Genomic DNA, 17,298 nt, shown 5'->3' with positions numbered 1-17,298 from the left:
GTAGTATTTCCAGCAGACATCTGGGAAGTTGAAGTCCCCCACGAGAACAAGGGCAGATGATCGTGAGACTTCTGCCAGCTGTTTATAGAATATTTCATCAGATTCTACATGCTGATTAGGGGGTCTATAGCAAACTCCCATCACGATGTCTGCCTTGTTGGCCTTCCCCTTAATTATTATCCATACACACTCAACACTGTCATTCACACTGTTAAATTCTAAACATTCAAAACTGGCCCTAACATAGAGGGCCACCCCACCACCTCGCTTTCCTTGCCTATCCCTTTTGAAAAGCTGGTAGCCATCAATCACGGCACTCCACTTGTGTGTGTCTTCCCACCACATCTCTGTTATGGCAATTATATCATAGTTTCCTTGCTGTACAATGGCCTCCAGCTCCTCCTGTTTATTCCCCATGCTGCGTGCATTAGTGTAGATGCACTTCAGCTGGGCTAATTGTCCTGCCACCTTCTTGGGAGGACAAGCCTTAATTCGCACCTGATCATGCTCACACACTTCTGTAGTTACCAAATTATCACTACCCCTCATGTCTTTGCTGCCACACAAACCACCATCCCTTGCTGTCACTGAGACAGACTGCAAGACCTTGCTAACGCTTTTACCCGGAAGTACTGGTATGCTGCTCCCAGGCACCACTTTTGTAATCCTGGTTTCATCCCCATTGCCCTTCAAACCTAGTTTAAAGCCCTATGAATGAGCCCTGCTAATTCTTGTCCCAGGATCTTTCTTCCCCTACAGGTTAGTCTATCCCCACCTGTTGCCAGCATGCCTCGTTTCCTGTAGACCAGCCCGTGATCAAAGAAGCCAAAGTTCTGCCAGATGCACCAGCCTCGGAGCCAGGAGTTAATTTGCTTGCTTCTCCTATTTATCCCCTCGTCATCCCTGGCAAATGGTAGGATAGAGGAGAACACTATTTGTGCTCCTGATCCCTTAACCAGTTGTCCCAGGGCCCTAAAGTCATTCTTCATTACCTTTAGACTTCTGGTACCTACCTCTTCACCGCCTGCCTGAAATATCAGTAGTGAGTAGTAATCTGATGTCTGAACCAGGGAAGGGAGTTTTCTCTGTGTGTCCTTAATTCTGGCCCCAGGGAGGCAGATGACTTCCCTGTGGGATGGGTCAGGTCTACAAATAGGGCCCTCCGTTCCCTTCAGAAGGGAGTCCCCTACTACAATTACCTTCCTTCCTTTTTTGGTTGAGGAAGTCCTAAGGCGTGGGGGTGAGTGACTAGCCCTGGGCAACTCACTGGTTGGATCATCCTCTCCATCCTCAGTCGCGTTGTCCTCGATTTCCAAAGCCCCATACCTATTATGCAAAGGCAACTGGGATGGTGAGGGGGGCTGTGAGGGGTTTCGCTTGCCTCTCCAAGGAGGGATCTGACTCCACTCCCCCTTATCCCTCAAGTCCCCTCCTTCTGCCTGGTGACAGGAGGGTAGGGGATCATCCACTTCTGATAGAGCCTCTTCCTGCTGCTTTTGCCTCAAGGTATGGCTCCACCAATCTATTTCATTTTCACAGTCTCTAATACTTCTTAACCTTTCTACCTCTTCCCTCAGTTCAACCACCTGCCTAAGCAGATCGTTTACTTGATCACACTGTACACAGGCAGTGTCTCTGGCTCCCTGTGAGAGCAGTGCCAGGCTCAGGCATTCGTTGCAGCCTGAGACCTGCACAGCCACATGCTTGCATGGGAGATCAGTCTGAGTTCCCACATTCTTTCTTACAGCAGCTTTCGACCGTTTTGCGGCCATCTTCTCTTGTGCCAGGAGGTGCCCTTGCACGTCGATGTTCCTCTGCTTATGCTTGCCCAGCTTGTGCTTGCCCAGCTTGTGCTCGGCTTAGATGCAAGGCTTTCAGTGACCTACCAGTTCAGCCGCTCCCAGTATGGTGCCACAGTAATGCTCACTGGCTGCCCGCGTGTTGGGTGTGCAGCAGCCGGCCGCTGCTCTCCAGGACAGCCCGTTTAGAACTGCCGTGTGGTGCTGTCTCCGCCCCTGCTGCCTCAGCAGCCTGACCCCAAGCTGCCAGTTCCGGGACGAGCTAGCCGCTTTTCCCGGCTTCGAAAGCCCCCCAAAAGAGCCCTTCGCCAGCTTTTTCCGCCACGATCCCCTCCCCCAGTGCAGCCTTACCTACACTGGAGCTGGTCTCCTCAGCGACCTATGCTTCCTATGCTGTAAGTCTGGGAAAGCATGTGGAAAGAGATACAGTGACTGTGTCTTCTCTTTTTCACTTATCACACAGCTGGGTGAAGATAAATTTTACATTAGATGTTGGGGAACCAGAGGCTACACGTTGTACCTCCATTACTGACAGGGTATTAGCATTGTCCGTGAGTGACGCCAGCTTTCCCAAAAAAACCTAATAACCTGAGTTCTTTTCTAAAGGACAATGCCTGAACATGTCCCAGGATGAAAAAGTAACAACAGGGGTTCTAAACTTGCTTTTGCAGATGGTTGCTGTGCCAGCATGGGGAAAACTGTGAATAGCAGGGTTAAGTAGAGATGTCTGTTATTTATTCATCTTTAGATACAAGCAAAACTTTTAAAATTGAGTAGCTGTGTCTTCCCTTGCAGTCTGCTCCACGGTTTCTCTCTCACCATAAAGAGATATAGCCTCTAACTGGTATACAACTCCACTCTCAGAACAGACCAGCACATAGGAGAGGACTAAGCGAGCACTGCTGTTGAAGCAGGTGCCCCCTGGCTGTTCCTTTCCACCCTGTGCCCCACCTCACCCTGACTTATGGCAGTCCTGTGGTAAATGAGACTGCAAAGTTGACTCGTTCTTGCCTGCTGTGTTCCCCGACTCCATTCAGTGAGCAGGTGCCTAAATTTGTCCTAATGTCAGTGAGAGGGTCATTGTGGAGATGGGAATAAGCTGCTAGCAGTGGGGTGGGTAGGGGGACTTTGAGGCCAGTTTCTGATGACACACAATGCCCAAGGAGCAACATTGTTTTGTTACATACAAATCCTGCTGATACAACAAACTATAGATCAAGGGGGAGGCTGGGATTTCTCTTGCTGTCATCTCTATCTCTGGCTGCTGTAGTACCTCTTTCCTTTTGAACCACCCCCTTGCCTTAAAGTGAGGATTTTTGACAGCCACCCTGAAAACACCTGGAAGGGCAGGCCTATTTTTGCCAGTGCTCTGCCAATTTGGGCACTCGCACACACATGTTACTTCTCCACAGTCATCAGGGGCCATAGAAGCAAAAAGATGCAAACTCTTCATAAGGGTTTCTGAAGTAATCCAGTCTTATTCTACCTAGAGCAGGTAGATTTAGGGAAACCAGTATGTGCCACTTTCTGCATCTTTGTCCATGTGTTCATACACATGGAATGAGAAGTCATTGTGAGAAACACATTTTTCTGTTCATTTTCTCTCGCTGTTCCCACTTGTATGAAACATAGCACGTAGAAGAAGAGCAGGATGCTCTACAGGTTGGTGTGGTAGCTTCTCAGTGGGATGACATGGTTTGTATCCACGTACCAAGCTTCAGAAATGCTCTGTGAAGCGAGAGCATCGTTTGGTCCCCAGTGTTCCCATTCACCATACTCAAACAGCAGTAGTAGGGATATGAGGGGACTTGTAACACTGAAATAGTGGTAGTGTGGAGGAGACACACCCGGTGACACTGGAGTGGTCTCTGAGATCATTCTGAAAGTGACAGAATGTGAGAGGAGTTTTATGTAATCCTTTAGGCAGGCTTACCAAGTACAAAAAAAAAGAGTCTGCGGTCAATTTGTGGTCTCTCAGTTGTGCGTGCTTGCTGGGGAAGGACTGAAACTCAGAAAAGGCAGTTCTTATTGGGGGGAGGGGTCTGGGGGGAGAAAAGCTAGTGCAGTCTCCGAATTTGTTAGAACTTTTTGCTCTGACTTGAGGTTCATGTTTTGTGGTTTGTGTTTTGTTTTTGTTTGTTTTTTTTTTTTTTAGAACAATAGTTTAAACCTGGTATATTGTAAAAGAAAAAAAGTCCCATAAAGCAAGCAATGTTTGCTTGCAGTCATGGCTTAACTCTGGTCAGCAACTAAGCCGCCACTAGCCTCTTGCTTGCTGTTGCCGAGTGGGATGGGGGAGAGAATGGGAAGGGCAAAAGTGAGAAAACTCATGGGTTGAGATAAAGGCAGTTTAATAGGTAAAGTAAAAGCTGCAAGTTTAAGAAAAATAAAATAAGGAATTCATTTCGCCATGTCCCATGGCAGACAGGTGTTCAGCCATCTCCAGAAAAGCAGGGCTCCATCATGTGTAATGGTTGCTTGGGAAGACAAATGTTGTAATTCCAAAGGTCCCTCCTTCTTCCCACAGCTTTTATGGCTCACCATGGTGTCATATGGTATGGGATATCCCTTTGCCCAGTTGGGGTCAGCTGTCCCAGCTGTATCCCCTCCCAACTTCTAGTACACCTCCCAGCCTACTTGCTGCTGGGGCGGTGTAAGAAGCAGAAAAGACCTTGTGGCTGTGTAAGCACTGCTCAGCGAGAACTAAAACATCCTTGTGTTATCAACACTATTTTCAGCATAAATCGAAAACATAGCCTCATACCAGCCACTATGAAGAAAATTTACTCTACCTCAGCCCAAACCAGCATATTCTCCACCCCTTATTCCATACCATTTAAATCATGCTCAGGCTGCACACTACGCAAAACACCCTCATTAATGACCAGCCCTATTCCCGTCCTTTGGTATACACACACAGATATCATTCCTTAAGTTTGTTGACCACGCTCCTGTAAATATCCACATATGTCCATAAAATGTTCACTCAGTTCATTCAGTCTATGACTTTGGGCTCCATCTGTTCTGGTGGTTGCTCAGGACATGAGAGGTGGTGTTATCAGTGCATGGAGCTATCAGGCACCAAAGCCAGTTCTGGTTGGGTCACTGCTGTGCTTGCTCTGCTTCTTGTAAGGCTTGTCCTCCTTTCGTTCAGGTGGTTCCTGCTATAGTACTTCCTATAACATGCAACTCAAATCATGGATTAGATTATTTTAAAGGTATATCCATTACAATCTTCACCCCTGGTTTCTTTGGACCAGACTCATAGGGGTTAACACTGCAATGAACTCCTTCCCTTTACTCTGCTCTGGCTTGAACTTATTGATGGACCGCAGTCCCTTAGGGCTGTACGTGCTCCAAGTGAAGCCTTATCTATGAGCCACCATCTCTTCAGGGGTGTATCTGCTGTGGCATAGGCTTATCCATGGCCGCAGTTGTTTTGAGGTGCACCTGCCCAAGTGCAGCCTTATCCATGGGTGACAATCCCTTCAGAGATGTACCTGTTCTAGCGTGGCCTTAACCCACAGCCACAGTTCCTTCAGGAGTATATCTGCTCCAACATGGCCACAGTCCCTTCAGGATTGTACCTGCTCTGTTGTGGACTTATCTACAGCCACAGACACTTTGAGGTGTTTCAGCATGGCCTCATGCACAGCCACTGATGCTTCAAGGTGTACCTGCTGTGGCATGGACTTACCCACAGCCACAGATGCTTCGAATTGCACCTTCTCCAGTGTGGGCCACAATCCCTTTGGAGGTATACCAGCTGCAGCACAGACATAACCACAGCCCCAGATGCTTTGAGGTGTACCTGCCCTGGCCTGGACTTAGAATCATAGAACGGTTTAGGTTGGAAAGGACCTTGAAGATCATCGAGTTCCAACCCCCCTGCCATAGGCAGGGACACCTCCCACTAGACCAGGTTGCCCAAGGCCATGTCCAACCTGGCCTTGAACCCCTCCAGGGATGGGGCCTCAACAACCTCTCTGGGCAACCTGTTCCAGTGCCTTACCACCCTTAAAGTGAAAAACTTCTTCTTAATGTTTAATCTAAACCTGCCCTCTTCCAGTTTGAAGCCATTGCCCCTCGTCCTATCACTACGTGCCCCAGTAAAAAGTCCTTCTCCAGCTCATGGTCACAGACACTTTGGGGTGTCCTGATCCTGCGTGGACTCATCCACAGGTCACAGTCCCTTTGACTAGAGTTCCTACGTGAGTTCCAGCCTGTACAGTAAAGCAGCACTGGAACAGGAGCGATGCCCTGGCCATCTGCCAGCCCAGGTGTGTGGCCATTGCTGTTATCAAAATGTTCCCAGGCACAGTAGAATAAGATGATAAGCAGTGCAGCAAGCGGCAAAAGCAAAAAGCAAGCACTAATGAACACTGAGCTCTAATATACAGTAAGGCAAGCAAGCCCCATAGCAAGCACAGAAGGCAGCCAATTAATGCCTAAACTGCTATGACAGCTACAAATTCAATCCAGCACATTGCAGTCAAATCTCTCATTATCATGTGGTGAACACGCCAGTAAGAAGATGGGGTGTCCAGTGAGAGAAAGGAAGAAATGTTCTTGGTTGCTCCAGTAGTTGCCCAGGAGACTGGGCTGAAACTCTGACTGTAGAAAGCTTTGGTTGCTTTACCTTCCCTCCTGCAAGAAGGATTTCTGATGTCCTTGAGAGTGAATAGACAAAGGAGTAGGGGCAAGGCTGGTTACAGAGCCCTGTGGAGTCTGGTATGTGAGTTTGATCTCTCTTACCCCTGATGGAGGGTAGAGCAACTCTGAGCTATTTGAATGGAAACTGTAACAAAGCATGTGAGATATTTCTCTTTCTGGCTGGAGACCTGACCAATCTGGAGAAAAGAAAAGAAATGTAGTAAGTAGAGCTCAACGAGAACCCATCTTGAGTACTGCTGACACTGGTGGGCTGTTGCTAACCTGGGGCATGACTTTGTTCATGTCTCTGAAATTTTGACTTGGCCTGCAGGTTGTGAAGAGAGGAAAGGAAGGTGGGTCTTCTCTCCGTACTCCTTTTGTCTGTAATATCTGTAGTAAGAGCCAAGCAGAGTTGCAGCTTTGTGGATGATCTTAACATAAAATGAGACCACTGGTGAAGAAGCTGTGTGTTTGCATATAGGTTTGTATGTGGAGGTGCTAAAGGCTTGCTCAGCTGCTGCAGAGATGAGATTTAGCTGAGTGCAAGTTGCGTGCTCTCAGTTGATGCGCACTGTGGAAACTCCGCTACTGGGATAGCTACAAATATCAACTAAAGTCAGTGTGGTTTTCTGCTTGCCGGCCTCCTGATAAAGCAGTTAGGTTACCACAAAGAATTAGCTGTAATTCTGTCAGCCTCCAAATTGTTTATTCTTCTGGTTCTTGTCTCTGAGTTCATTCACACTGTGTGTCAGCTCTGCAGAGTTCAGACTCTGTTGTGACCAGACAGCCATGTGTGACAACAGATGCACACAATGGGTTTACACACCATGTCTGTAAAGGTGAAAGGAGCAGTTTCATGGTGCTGTGCCAGCAGAATCAGTGTCTGCATCCTGCAGATGTCATTTTACAAAAACCACCCCAGGCAGTGATTTACAGTTTATTGGCTGCACCAGGAAAGGGTGAGGGGAAGCCAGGTAGTGGTAGAAAAGCTGCACAAGGGAGGGAGTGCATGACATGACATGGCATTTCCTTTTCTGAATAAAGCTACATAACTATTGTGTGTCACTGATACCCAAAGAAATTAAATAAATGCTTGAATAGCTATTGGGTAACAGCCCATCTAAACTTCCCCAGGACTGGCCAAAGGGGTTTGTGTTTATCATGTTCCATACATACCTGCTACCCCAGGTGTAGAGATGAAGAACAGCAAGCAGGAAGAGGAGGCCCAGGAAACTAGCAAGGCTGATGACACAGTGAAGAAAACATAGACTATTCCCTAAAGAGAAACAGTTGCTCTTTTAGGTACATCTCACAGACCGTTTGTTTACCCTGTGCCTCTGCCAGGATGGCATCTTCTAGACAATGCTCTCTTTGTGCTGTACTTTGGAGGATGACCTAAGGTCGCTAGGATACAGCACCAGGCACAGAACTGGGAAGAAACAATGTCCCATGCCATTGATGGAGGAGCCTTGTCTTTTGCAGTATGGGCACTAATTAGATCCTCCTCCCCACCAGTTCCCGTAGTCCAGCTGCAGGCCTTGCATATGCATCCCAGCACATTTCAGCTCTGATTCTCTTCCAACCGAGTACTTCAGTGAAGCACACATGGTTGCACACAGCTTCCCAGCAACATCTTCAACTTCACCTACCAGCCAGTGTTTGGAAGCTGTTAGGTGGCTTTCACTCTTCCTGTCACAACCTATGTGTAACCCAACAATTTGCAAGATGTAATGGTACCACTGGATTACAATCTAGGTGATCATACCATTGCTGTCTTTGTGTGTCATGAACTTCTGAATAATCCTGCCTTTCCATTCAGCCCTATTGGTGGAAGAGAAGACTACTACATCCATCTCATTTCTTATAGTTTCACAGCTCAGCTGCATGCTTCCTGCTGCAACCCTGCCAGGGCCACTGGTGTTTGTCTTAGTGCATGAACAGAGGGCTAAATGGGGTTTTGAACGCTGAATACACAAAGGGAAGCTTACTTGAGGGATGACAGGCTATGGAGCGGCTCCAGTTCCCAGTTGGGTGGGACACAGTGCAGGTTGTATTAGTCATGTTGGTGCCGTATGCTGTGAACTTGCTGAGAACGGTCACTGTCCCATCATCATGACCTTCTTCCTTCGGGGTGGAGTTGCTCTCTAGGAGCCACGAGATCTGAGCAGCCGGTTTGCCTGCCACTGCCTCGCACATGGGGTTCCCGTGATCATCGCAGTAGAGGGTCAGCCTCGGGGGGACTGCAAAGCGTCAGGAAGGGGAGATACATAGAGTTAGTTTGCTGGAGTTGGGACAGGATGTTGTTCTCTACCCAAGATGAACACAGTGAAAAGAAGAGGACAAGGTCAGAGGTGACATCCAATTACAGTGACATGGGTCAAACTCACAGGAGACATTATGCCTCTTTTTTCCTTTTGGACAACTCTCCCCCATTCAGGCGAGTAACCACAGCCATGTACTATTAGAGGCGGTTTCCCTGGACATTGCAGTAGGGAATTATCCCAAATACAAGGCTGAATTAGACTCTTGTCCCAAGTAGCCTAAGTTGTACATGTGATTTAAGATGTATTTGAATGTCAGTACAAGAGGAAATGGGTCCATTCTGACTGTCTGGAAAAGAACATCCCGGGTTTGGTAGAATATCTCAGCACTTGGAAGTGTTAGTCTCACGTGCTTTAGTTCTCTTAAATTAGTGTATTAACGCTTGATTCTACAGGCTAACCGGATGCATATGCAGACTCCGCTGTTAGTATATTAGATATTGCTTCACACCTGCCATTTCTAACTAGACAGTGGCAAAGGGGGCAGCAGAAGAAAGAAGAGTTTGGGGAAATAAGGGGAAGGGAGACAGGGAGCTACTATCAGTGAAATGCATGACAGTTTATCCCAGCAAGAAACCTCCACTTCTCACTGCATGCTTCCCCTGGTGCGTGGGGAGAGGAGCGTTGTATGTCCAGGCCCAGACATGGTCCCTTGGAGAACTATAAAGTGAGGAAGGAGTCCCTTACCCAGCACAGTCAGGAGATGTGTCTCGTGGAAATTCCCGTCTGCTGCTACTACTTCGCAGGTGTAATTTCCCTCATGGGCTGGTTCCACTTGACATATCTCAAGGGCAGGATCCTGATCTGGTGTGAATTTCCAGTTTATGCTGTCACTGCAGTTTGTTTTGTCTGTCTTGTTCTGATCAGTCCTGTATCCCAGGCTGCAGGGGCCTCCAACCTTGGGGCTTATTTTCCATGTTACCATAGATATACCTGGTTTTGGAGTGCAGGTGAGCACAGAGCTGTTACCTGCTATCACTGACGCTCTCTTGATCACTGAAGGAGAGAAAGAAGGAGAGGGATGTGTGAGAAGGTTCCCAGGGATGTCACTCACAGCCTTGGAGTTCTGATCTGTGCTTCACAGAGTAACACCTGCACTGTTATGCGCCACTGTGAGGCCCTGCCTGCACCAGCCCAAGAACTGCATCTCTCTTCTTAGGCAGGAATAGATCACCAAATTCCTGGCTGTGTTCTCCTACGTTTGTCTTCGTTTTCACTCCCTCCCTCTGTAAGGTCCTCTCCCTGGGACACTGGATTGATAACATGACTGGGAAGTGGAGTATGAATGAGCTGCAGAGCCCATCAGTTTGAGATCTCTCAGGTTTCTTTTCCCTCAGCATCACTGCCCAGTATGGCAGAGAAATGAATGTTCGAAGACATTCACGTCACTTTTGTGCTTGATATAACCAACCCTCCTAATCATGTCAAGCACAGGTGGCAACTTCTGTCCTGCCACTCCAAAGCTTATATGAACCGATTTCCCTGATTATAGTGGTGACAGATGAAATAGTAGAGGAGGATGACATTTAACTGGTAAGACAACACATTCCTGTTTGCCATTAGATGCAGAGATTCCTGACAGACTCAAGTGGTGACCTGCCTTGTGACCTGCCTCACCTGTCCTAACAAAAACAAACAAGAAAAACGAACAAAAATTTGTATAATTAATGTCAGGTCAGGAGGAAAAGGGTTATAGCTGCATTGTCAGATCCCATGTTTTTGCAATTAGCTTTTCCAAGTATTTAACCAAGTTTCGAAAGGGGAAAGAACTTTTTCATTAAATCTTATTAAAACTTTAATCTGAATGTCTCATCATAAAATCCCAGTATACTTCCTTTGTCAGGACAAGTCATTGATACCTAAAAGTAGCGCTTGATAGGGTGCTCAGACTGATCAGAAAAACTCCCATCACACGTGTTTTTAAAAAACCTGTTAATTATCATGAAAAATATCATACTCCAAGAAAATCATAACCAGTTTTCATCAAATAATTGAACAGCCCAAGTTCAACATCTTATTGGTTGACAACTGACAAGATCTAGTTGCAGCTAGAAATGTTTTGATTTGCAGGTTATTGGGTTTGCACGAAAAAATTCCTTCACCAATTTGTAAAGACTCCTTCCCCTAGATTTTTTTTTGTTCTTAAAGAAGAACTGAGTAAACATCACATCTGATACATTGCTTTTTCCTCCTCTGTCCTTAACAGAGAGTTGGTACCAAAGTACCATCACAAATACCTGTAGCTCCTGTGATCGTAGTGATGGTGAGCAGAACAATGGTGTACATGGTCTTCCCGACAGCTTTCAAAGTAGCTCTTACATTTGTGGGTGATGTGGCTTTCTTGCACCATCCAGCTTGCTGTGAGCTCCCCATCATTCCCTGCCAGTGATCCTCAACAACCAGAGTCACTGCCCTTCCTGTGCTCCTGAGGTCCCGGCAAGTGCAGCTACAAAGAGGTGATTCTTCTCCCTAGCACAGAGCTGCCTGTGCTGAGAATTGGTGAACGTAGAGGAAATGGTATGGTTATCTGCTTTCTGACCATTGGCCTTGGGTATAGTGTTACTGTGAGAAGACAAATTCTATAGCAGAACTTGCACGAACTCTAAGCAGTTTTCAAGTCTGGTTCTGATCTCGCAGTGAGAATTTTACCATTGGGAATTGGGGGAAGGATATTCTTAGCTTACCGCTTAAAGGATGTTCAACATGTTCCAAAAAATCTCTTAAAATAAATTCCTCTTCTTTCCCACTCTGTCTTTCCCCACATACCTAACAGCCTAAGAAGACCTTTTCAAGAAAAGGCACTGGCAATCACTTCTTCCCTGCAGGGAGGGAAGGTAGGTAGGTACATTGCACTTTTATATTACAGCTCTGTTTCTCTGATAAAAGTACATCCATAGACAGTTAGGCCAAGGTTGCTTTTTTTGCACCACTGTTTTGTTTGGTTTTCAAACAGTTCTGGTACTATTTTCACCCCATACGTAAGTGAACACTGAAGGTCATTCCAGTAGCGAGCTGCGGGATTCTGTTTAGAGCCAGAATTGTCCCTGAATTTTTACAAGGTCCTTAAAGACATTTCCCCAAGCTACCACTGACTGTCTTCCCATGTGACTAAGACTGCTGCCTTATACCAGCAAAGACAGCTTCCCCAGATGTAAGTTCAACCTACCTGGAAATTAATGCACTGAATTTAATTTTATCAGAAAAATGTTAGCCTCCCCAAACTTTGAAGCCACCAAGCTGAAATGAGTTGGTGACCATTTGTCTGTTCTAAGAATAGAACTCTCCCCCATGACTACTTTCACAGCAGATTTCTCTATTTCCATGGCTGTGCTGAAATGTGCCTGGAAGGTCTTCAGTTCTGTGGTCAAATAGATGCAAGACATCCCTGAATGGAGGAAATCACAGGCAGGCAAATAGTGGGTGCCATTTAACTGAGAAGCAGCATAGTACCCATTAGTGACTCAAGGGAAAAGCTGGGTAAGTTCAAAAAGAAAGGCAGGCAACCTGCGTTCACAGTTCTTATATTCAGAAAAGCCAGCAGCAGCAATGTAATGAAATCTTCATCTCTGCTGGCTGTTGTTGCTGCAGTTATACTTTCCAAAAGTCACTTTGTCAAACACTTTCAGACAGCTACCTGCACCTTGGCCAAAGCAGCTTCTGCGTCAGTGCTGTGTGGTTTAGCGGTTAAGTGCAACAACCATTTCTCATGTTTAGAGGCAGGTACAAGATGCAGAGATCACGTTTAGATCCCTGCAGTGTGAGACATACCATAGTTTCAGCCATAGAATCTGTGGGTGACATAGCTCAGCGCTAAATGGCAGAGGCAGCAAGAAATAATGGTCCAAGTCATAAAAATCAGAAGCTCTCAGAGTCACTTGGGGTTCAATTGGGAGCAATGCACCCAGGCATCTGGAAAGATCTAGGGTCATTGTAGAAACTAAGACAGGAAAACTCTTGATAAATGGAAAGGGACAATTCCCTACAGTATGTGATGCAACCTAGTCCAGTTATCTTTGTGGTAAGGCCTAATGTTTTGGGGTTTGGGTTTTTTTTTTTGCTAAAGATTCTGCTTGCTCTCTGATAGTGAAGATGATGTCTGAAAATCATGCTCATATTTCTTTAGTTAGCCTTTTGTTTTTTGAGTCTTTGGATTACAGTCTAGCCACAGCAGAGTAACTCGCTGCGTGACTATAAGGACTGGAAAGGTTGTGTATTGGCGATTCAGCAGGGGGAGGGTTGATGTGGCGTTTTTTTAGTTTTTGGAAGCCCGAACTCTCAGTTTCACACTAGAGCTGGAGCCAGACAGCGTGGTAATATTGTGGCAAGAGCACCACCCTTGCACCCCGGGCAGCTGATCCAAACAACTGAGCTGCTGGACCTTGTTGTTCTCCATCCAGCTCTGGCACAGCCCTGGAGCCTTTTAAGGACACTGAAGGACACTTAAAGATTGTTTCCTCCTCAGCTCAGAAGACTTGTGTGTTTGAGACCCTGTTTTACTTGAAGTCCTAGAGTACCATGAACAACTGCATGATACCCCTGTTTCCTTTGTGTCTTTTCTCACTTGATATCTTACTTTTTTTAGCCATTCTGCAAGAGCCCTGGTAAGGGGCTCTATATGTCCATCATACCTCTAGCAGAGGGACTTAGCATCACCCTCCTCCTGCCCAGTTCCTGATGTACCAAATGCTGATTTTAGCTGCCATCCTGGGTGTCGCAGAGCATGCTGCTGCATAATTGCTCAATGGTTATTAGTGGCTCAGCCCCCAGGGAGAGCAAATGTCGGCTTCTGGGCTTCTGCATGCTTGCAGCCCACAAAGACAACCGCATCCTGGGCTGCATCCAAAGAAGTGTCACCAACAGGGAGAGGGAGGGGATTCTGCCCCTCTACTTTGCTCTCGTGAGACCACACCTGGAGCACTGCATCCAGCTCTGGAGCCCCCAACATAGGAAAGACATGGACCTGTTGGAGCAGGTCCAGAGGAGGGCCACAAAGATGATCAGAGGGCTGGAGCACCTCTCCTATGAGGACAGGCTGAGAGAGCTGGGGCTGTTCAGCCTGGAGAAGAGAAGACTCCAGAGAGACCTTATTGCAGCCTTCCAGTATCTGAAGGGGGCCTACAGAAAAGCTGGAGAGGGGCGTTTTACAAGGGCATGTAGTGATAGGACGAGGGGTAACGGCTTCAAAATGGAAGAGGGTAGATTCCCATTAGATATCAGGAAAATTTTTTTCACTCTGAGGGTGGTGAGGCACTGGAACAGGTTGCCCAGCGAAGTTGTAGATGCCCCATCCCTGGAGGTGTTCAAGGCCAGGCTGGATGGGGCTTTGAGCAACCTGGTCTAGAGGGGGATGTCCTTGCCTGTGGCAGGGGGGGGGGAACTAGATGATCTGTAAGGTCCCTTCCAACCTAAACCGTTCTGTGATTTTATGATTCTATGATTCATGCTCTTGCTGCTGTGCAAGCCTTTTGTGAGTGCTTTTGTCAGGGCCCAGGCTCTAGCTGCATTTGACTCTCCATCTCCTGGTCAAAGCAAGCAACAACACTCACTTTGAAAAGTTCCTTTTTTTTTTTTTTTTTTTGAGTGATCGACTATATCACATTCAAAACAAAACATTTTACTTTCAGGGATGTTCGTTGTTGCTTTCTAGGATTGATGTGGTAAGTCTGTGTTAACTTTTAGGCAGAGCATTTGTAATTCCTGAACTAAGGCGTTTCCTTTCGGGAGTGAAGAGGAAGGCATTTGCTGAAGCTATTACTGGATTTATAAATTATCGCCTAAACACTTTGCCTGCATCAGAAATGCTTTAGGGCCAGACCATTAGAGAATATTGTAATCTGAGTAAACATGTTGTAGATCTGCAAGGGACAGAATGAGACCATCCCCACCAGTTTTTACAACCTGAAACTTGGAACTGTGGCCCATGTGAGCCATCGGTACCCCTGAATTGTGTTGCCTGACAGCCTTTGGATGCTATGCCCACAAAAGCTTCAGTATGCTAAAAAGGGTAATCTCAAACTGATGAGGTAATAAGAGCACATTTCTAGATGATTATTACAAACAAATACGTATGTTGTGGGATCTCAGCCATGTGACACTAGGCTCTCGGATAAGCTGGTACTTTGCTTGGAACCTTGTAGCAGGAATTATATTATTTGAGCCTTTTTTTTTCATGCCACTGCACTATTTTAACGCAGATACGGATTGTATGAAGGCAGGAGCCCTGCTGATAAACCTGATTAAGGATATGGAGTACAGAAGTGTTCTCACACAGCTTTGTCTGATATTCTGAATGTCTCTGCAATAAAATCACTGTATGACATGAGGCACAGCAAGACTGGGGAGAAAACACATGACACTGTCTTCCTTCTTTACCAGTTCCTTTATTTCAAGAGATACTTGCTACTACCATGGTCCTGGTCATGGCCATGGCAACCAGCATTAAGGAAACAAACTTATCTCAGATCAGTTCTTGATGTAATGGTTATATGGTTCTCCATCCCACCTGCACTGATCATGGGGAGCTTTTCCATTTGTCAGTGTCTTCACCAGCCAGTATTATTGGCACTACTTCTATTTTTTCAGCCCAGATTCAAAGGGTTTCTAACTGATTTACCACCCTTAAGACACAAAATTTCCTTCTCTTCTACATATTCACAGCACTCTTTTTTTTTCCTGTGCTAATGACCAAGACTCTGAGAAAATGGATGGAGTAATTAATTCTGTCTTCTGCTCTTTGCCTCTCCTCAAAGGCTGAAGGGCAAAAAACAATTGCTGCAGCAGAGGTCAGATCAGGCACAAATGGAAGATATTCATCAAATTTGAGATTAATATCAAAAACAGAATTTCAGTTCAGTGAAGCCAGTGGGCACTACTCTTCATGTAGGACTAGCAGTGTTGGCTGCCACATGAACAATAATGCCTTTCTCTTCAATTACTTTACTTGAGAACTTTTAAAAAACTTTCCCACTACTGAGTGTTTTTATTTTTTTTACTTTTAATTTTTTTTTTTTGTTTCAGAATGTCTGGCCCTTGAGAGGTTTGTGGCTTTGAATTCCTTCTAAAGCAGAGATGCTTTTTTCCCCCCTAAATAGAATAGTTTGCATAAAGCAAAATGCAGAGCTTCTTAGTATTTTATACAAGTAATTTAGCCTTTAAAACTGTCTATCCTAGTAGCTCTAGTTCCTAAACTACCTTCCAAGTGGAAAGAACACAGGCTGTATTTTAGAAGAAATCACAGATTGGGACACAGTCAGTAGTGCTCTTTACGTCATGAAAAAGCAGAAAGGTTGGTGCACGCACTCTGTCCTTTCTGGCATGCTTCCTGGTGACAATATTTGGTCTCGGTTCCTCTTCTTGGAAATGAAGCTCAAAGGCCAGTTGGCTTTGGCTTACAAGACCCGAACCAACTGCCAAGCACACAAGGAGCGCTCCCTGCTCTCTCAGAAGTCCATCTCCAGCTGGTGCCACAGCTACTCTTCTCTGAGGGGGATCTGAAATGAATTATGGTTTGACATGTTGCCCGATGCTGGGATAGAGAAGATCAGACCAGACTAGACAACTGGTGTCACTACTTCCTTCCCACTCTGTGGTCCTCACCATTGTTTGGCACTTAGGTCAGTGTCCATGGTTATAGATTCCTTCCTTCATAGTCCAGAGGAATGACTGTCAGAGTTTGTAGTTTCAACTGAATTATTTTTGTAGGCATTCCCTAACATCTGAACTACGCATCCCACAACTGAAAAGAGACATCTGCTGCCACAGACATAAGCCACAGGCAATTTTAGTCTGAATGCCCAATGTTTGGCAATAATATATGGAATAGAAAGTGGAGTCTTTCAGGGGAGATACAAAGCAGGCTTAAATGTTGATATTTTACCAGGTCTGTCCATAGTAACCTGCTATTTCCAGTCTCTGCATGGTCTGCCCACAGAGAACCTAGTCTGCAGTTTGGTCCAAGGAAAAAAAAAAAAACACGTTCCACTGAAATGAACACTTCTGATCATCAGGTTTTAGATGTGGGTCTACTGGATGCTCTTGTTTATCCAGCCCTTTGCTAAAATTCGATGTATTCAGAAGGTCCTATGACATTTCAGTTTGTTCCTGTTGCCTATGTAGGTATTGTCACATTAAAAAGGGAGACTTAATTAGTGACTGGGGCACTAGCCTGTGAACTGGGCGCCTCTGTTCACATCATCACACCTGCAGACGCACTGTTAAATGGGCCAGTCGGTTTCTTCTGCTGCCTTCCCTCCTGTCTCTGGCCGGCTGTTCTGGGAGTAGTGAGCTGGAGGATATGTGCTTCCAGCAGGGTAACTACTGTAGGGTGATTTCAAGCAGGCAAGCCTGCTGCCAGCAGCGGTGAGCTACATGGGAGACCAAGGCAAAGATACCCAAGAGCACTTGCGCCGTTTTGTGTGTCACAGTTTGGCATAGAAATGTGGAAATCTGCCTCCTGGAGTGGTGTTGTTGTGAAACCCCAGCCAGCAGCCAGGACCACGCAGCCAACCCTCATTTATATACCGAGC

At 46.1% G+C, this 17,298-nt stretch overlaps 1 protein-coding gene across 1 annotated transcript; it reads right to left on the bottom strand.

Annotated features, from left to right (window-relative positions):
• Positions 1 to 8,440: 8,440 nt before the first annotated feature.
• On the bottom strand, positions 8,441 to 11,146 carry CD200R1 (CD200 receptor 1; the record flags this gene model as incomplete). Its single annotated transcript, XM_009879963.1, has 3 exons — positions 10,999 to 11,146; positions 9,461 to 9,757; positions 8,441 to 8,692 (listed from the first exon to the last, which is right to left on the bottom strand). Coding segments are annotated over exons 1-3 (697 nt in total), but the record flags the coding sequence as incomplete, so codon positions are not given.
• Positions 11,147 to 17,298: the final 6,152 nt, after the last annotated feature.

This window comes from Charadrius vociferus, unplaced genomic scaffold (genome assembly GCF_000708025.1).
Source record: "Charadrius vociferus isolate BGI_N301 unplaced genomic scaffold, ASM70802v2 scaffold162, whole genome shotgun sequence".
Taxonomy (NCBI): domain Eukaryota; kingdom Metazoa; phylum Chordata; class Aves; order Charadriiformes; family Charadriidae; genus Charadrius; species Charadrius vociferus.
This window is presented reverse-complemented; position numbering and strand designations above follow the sequence as displayed.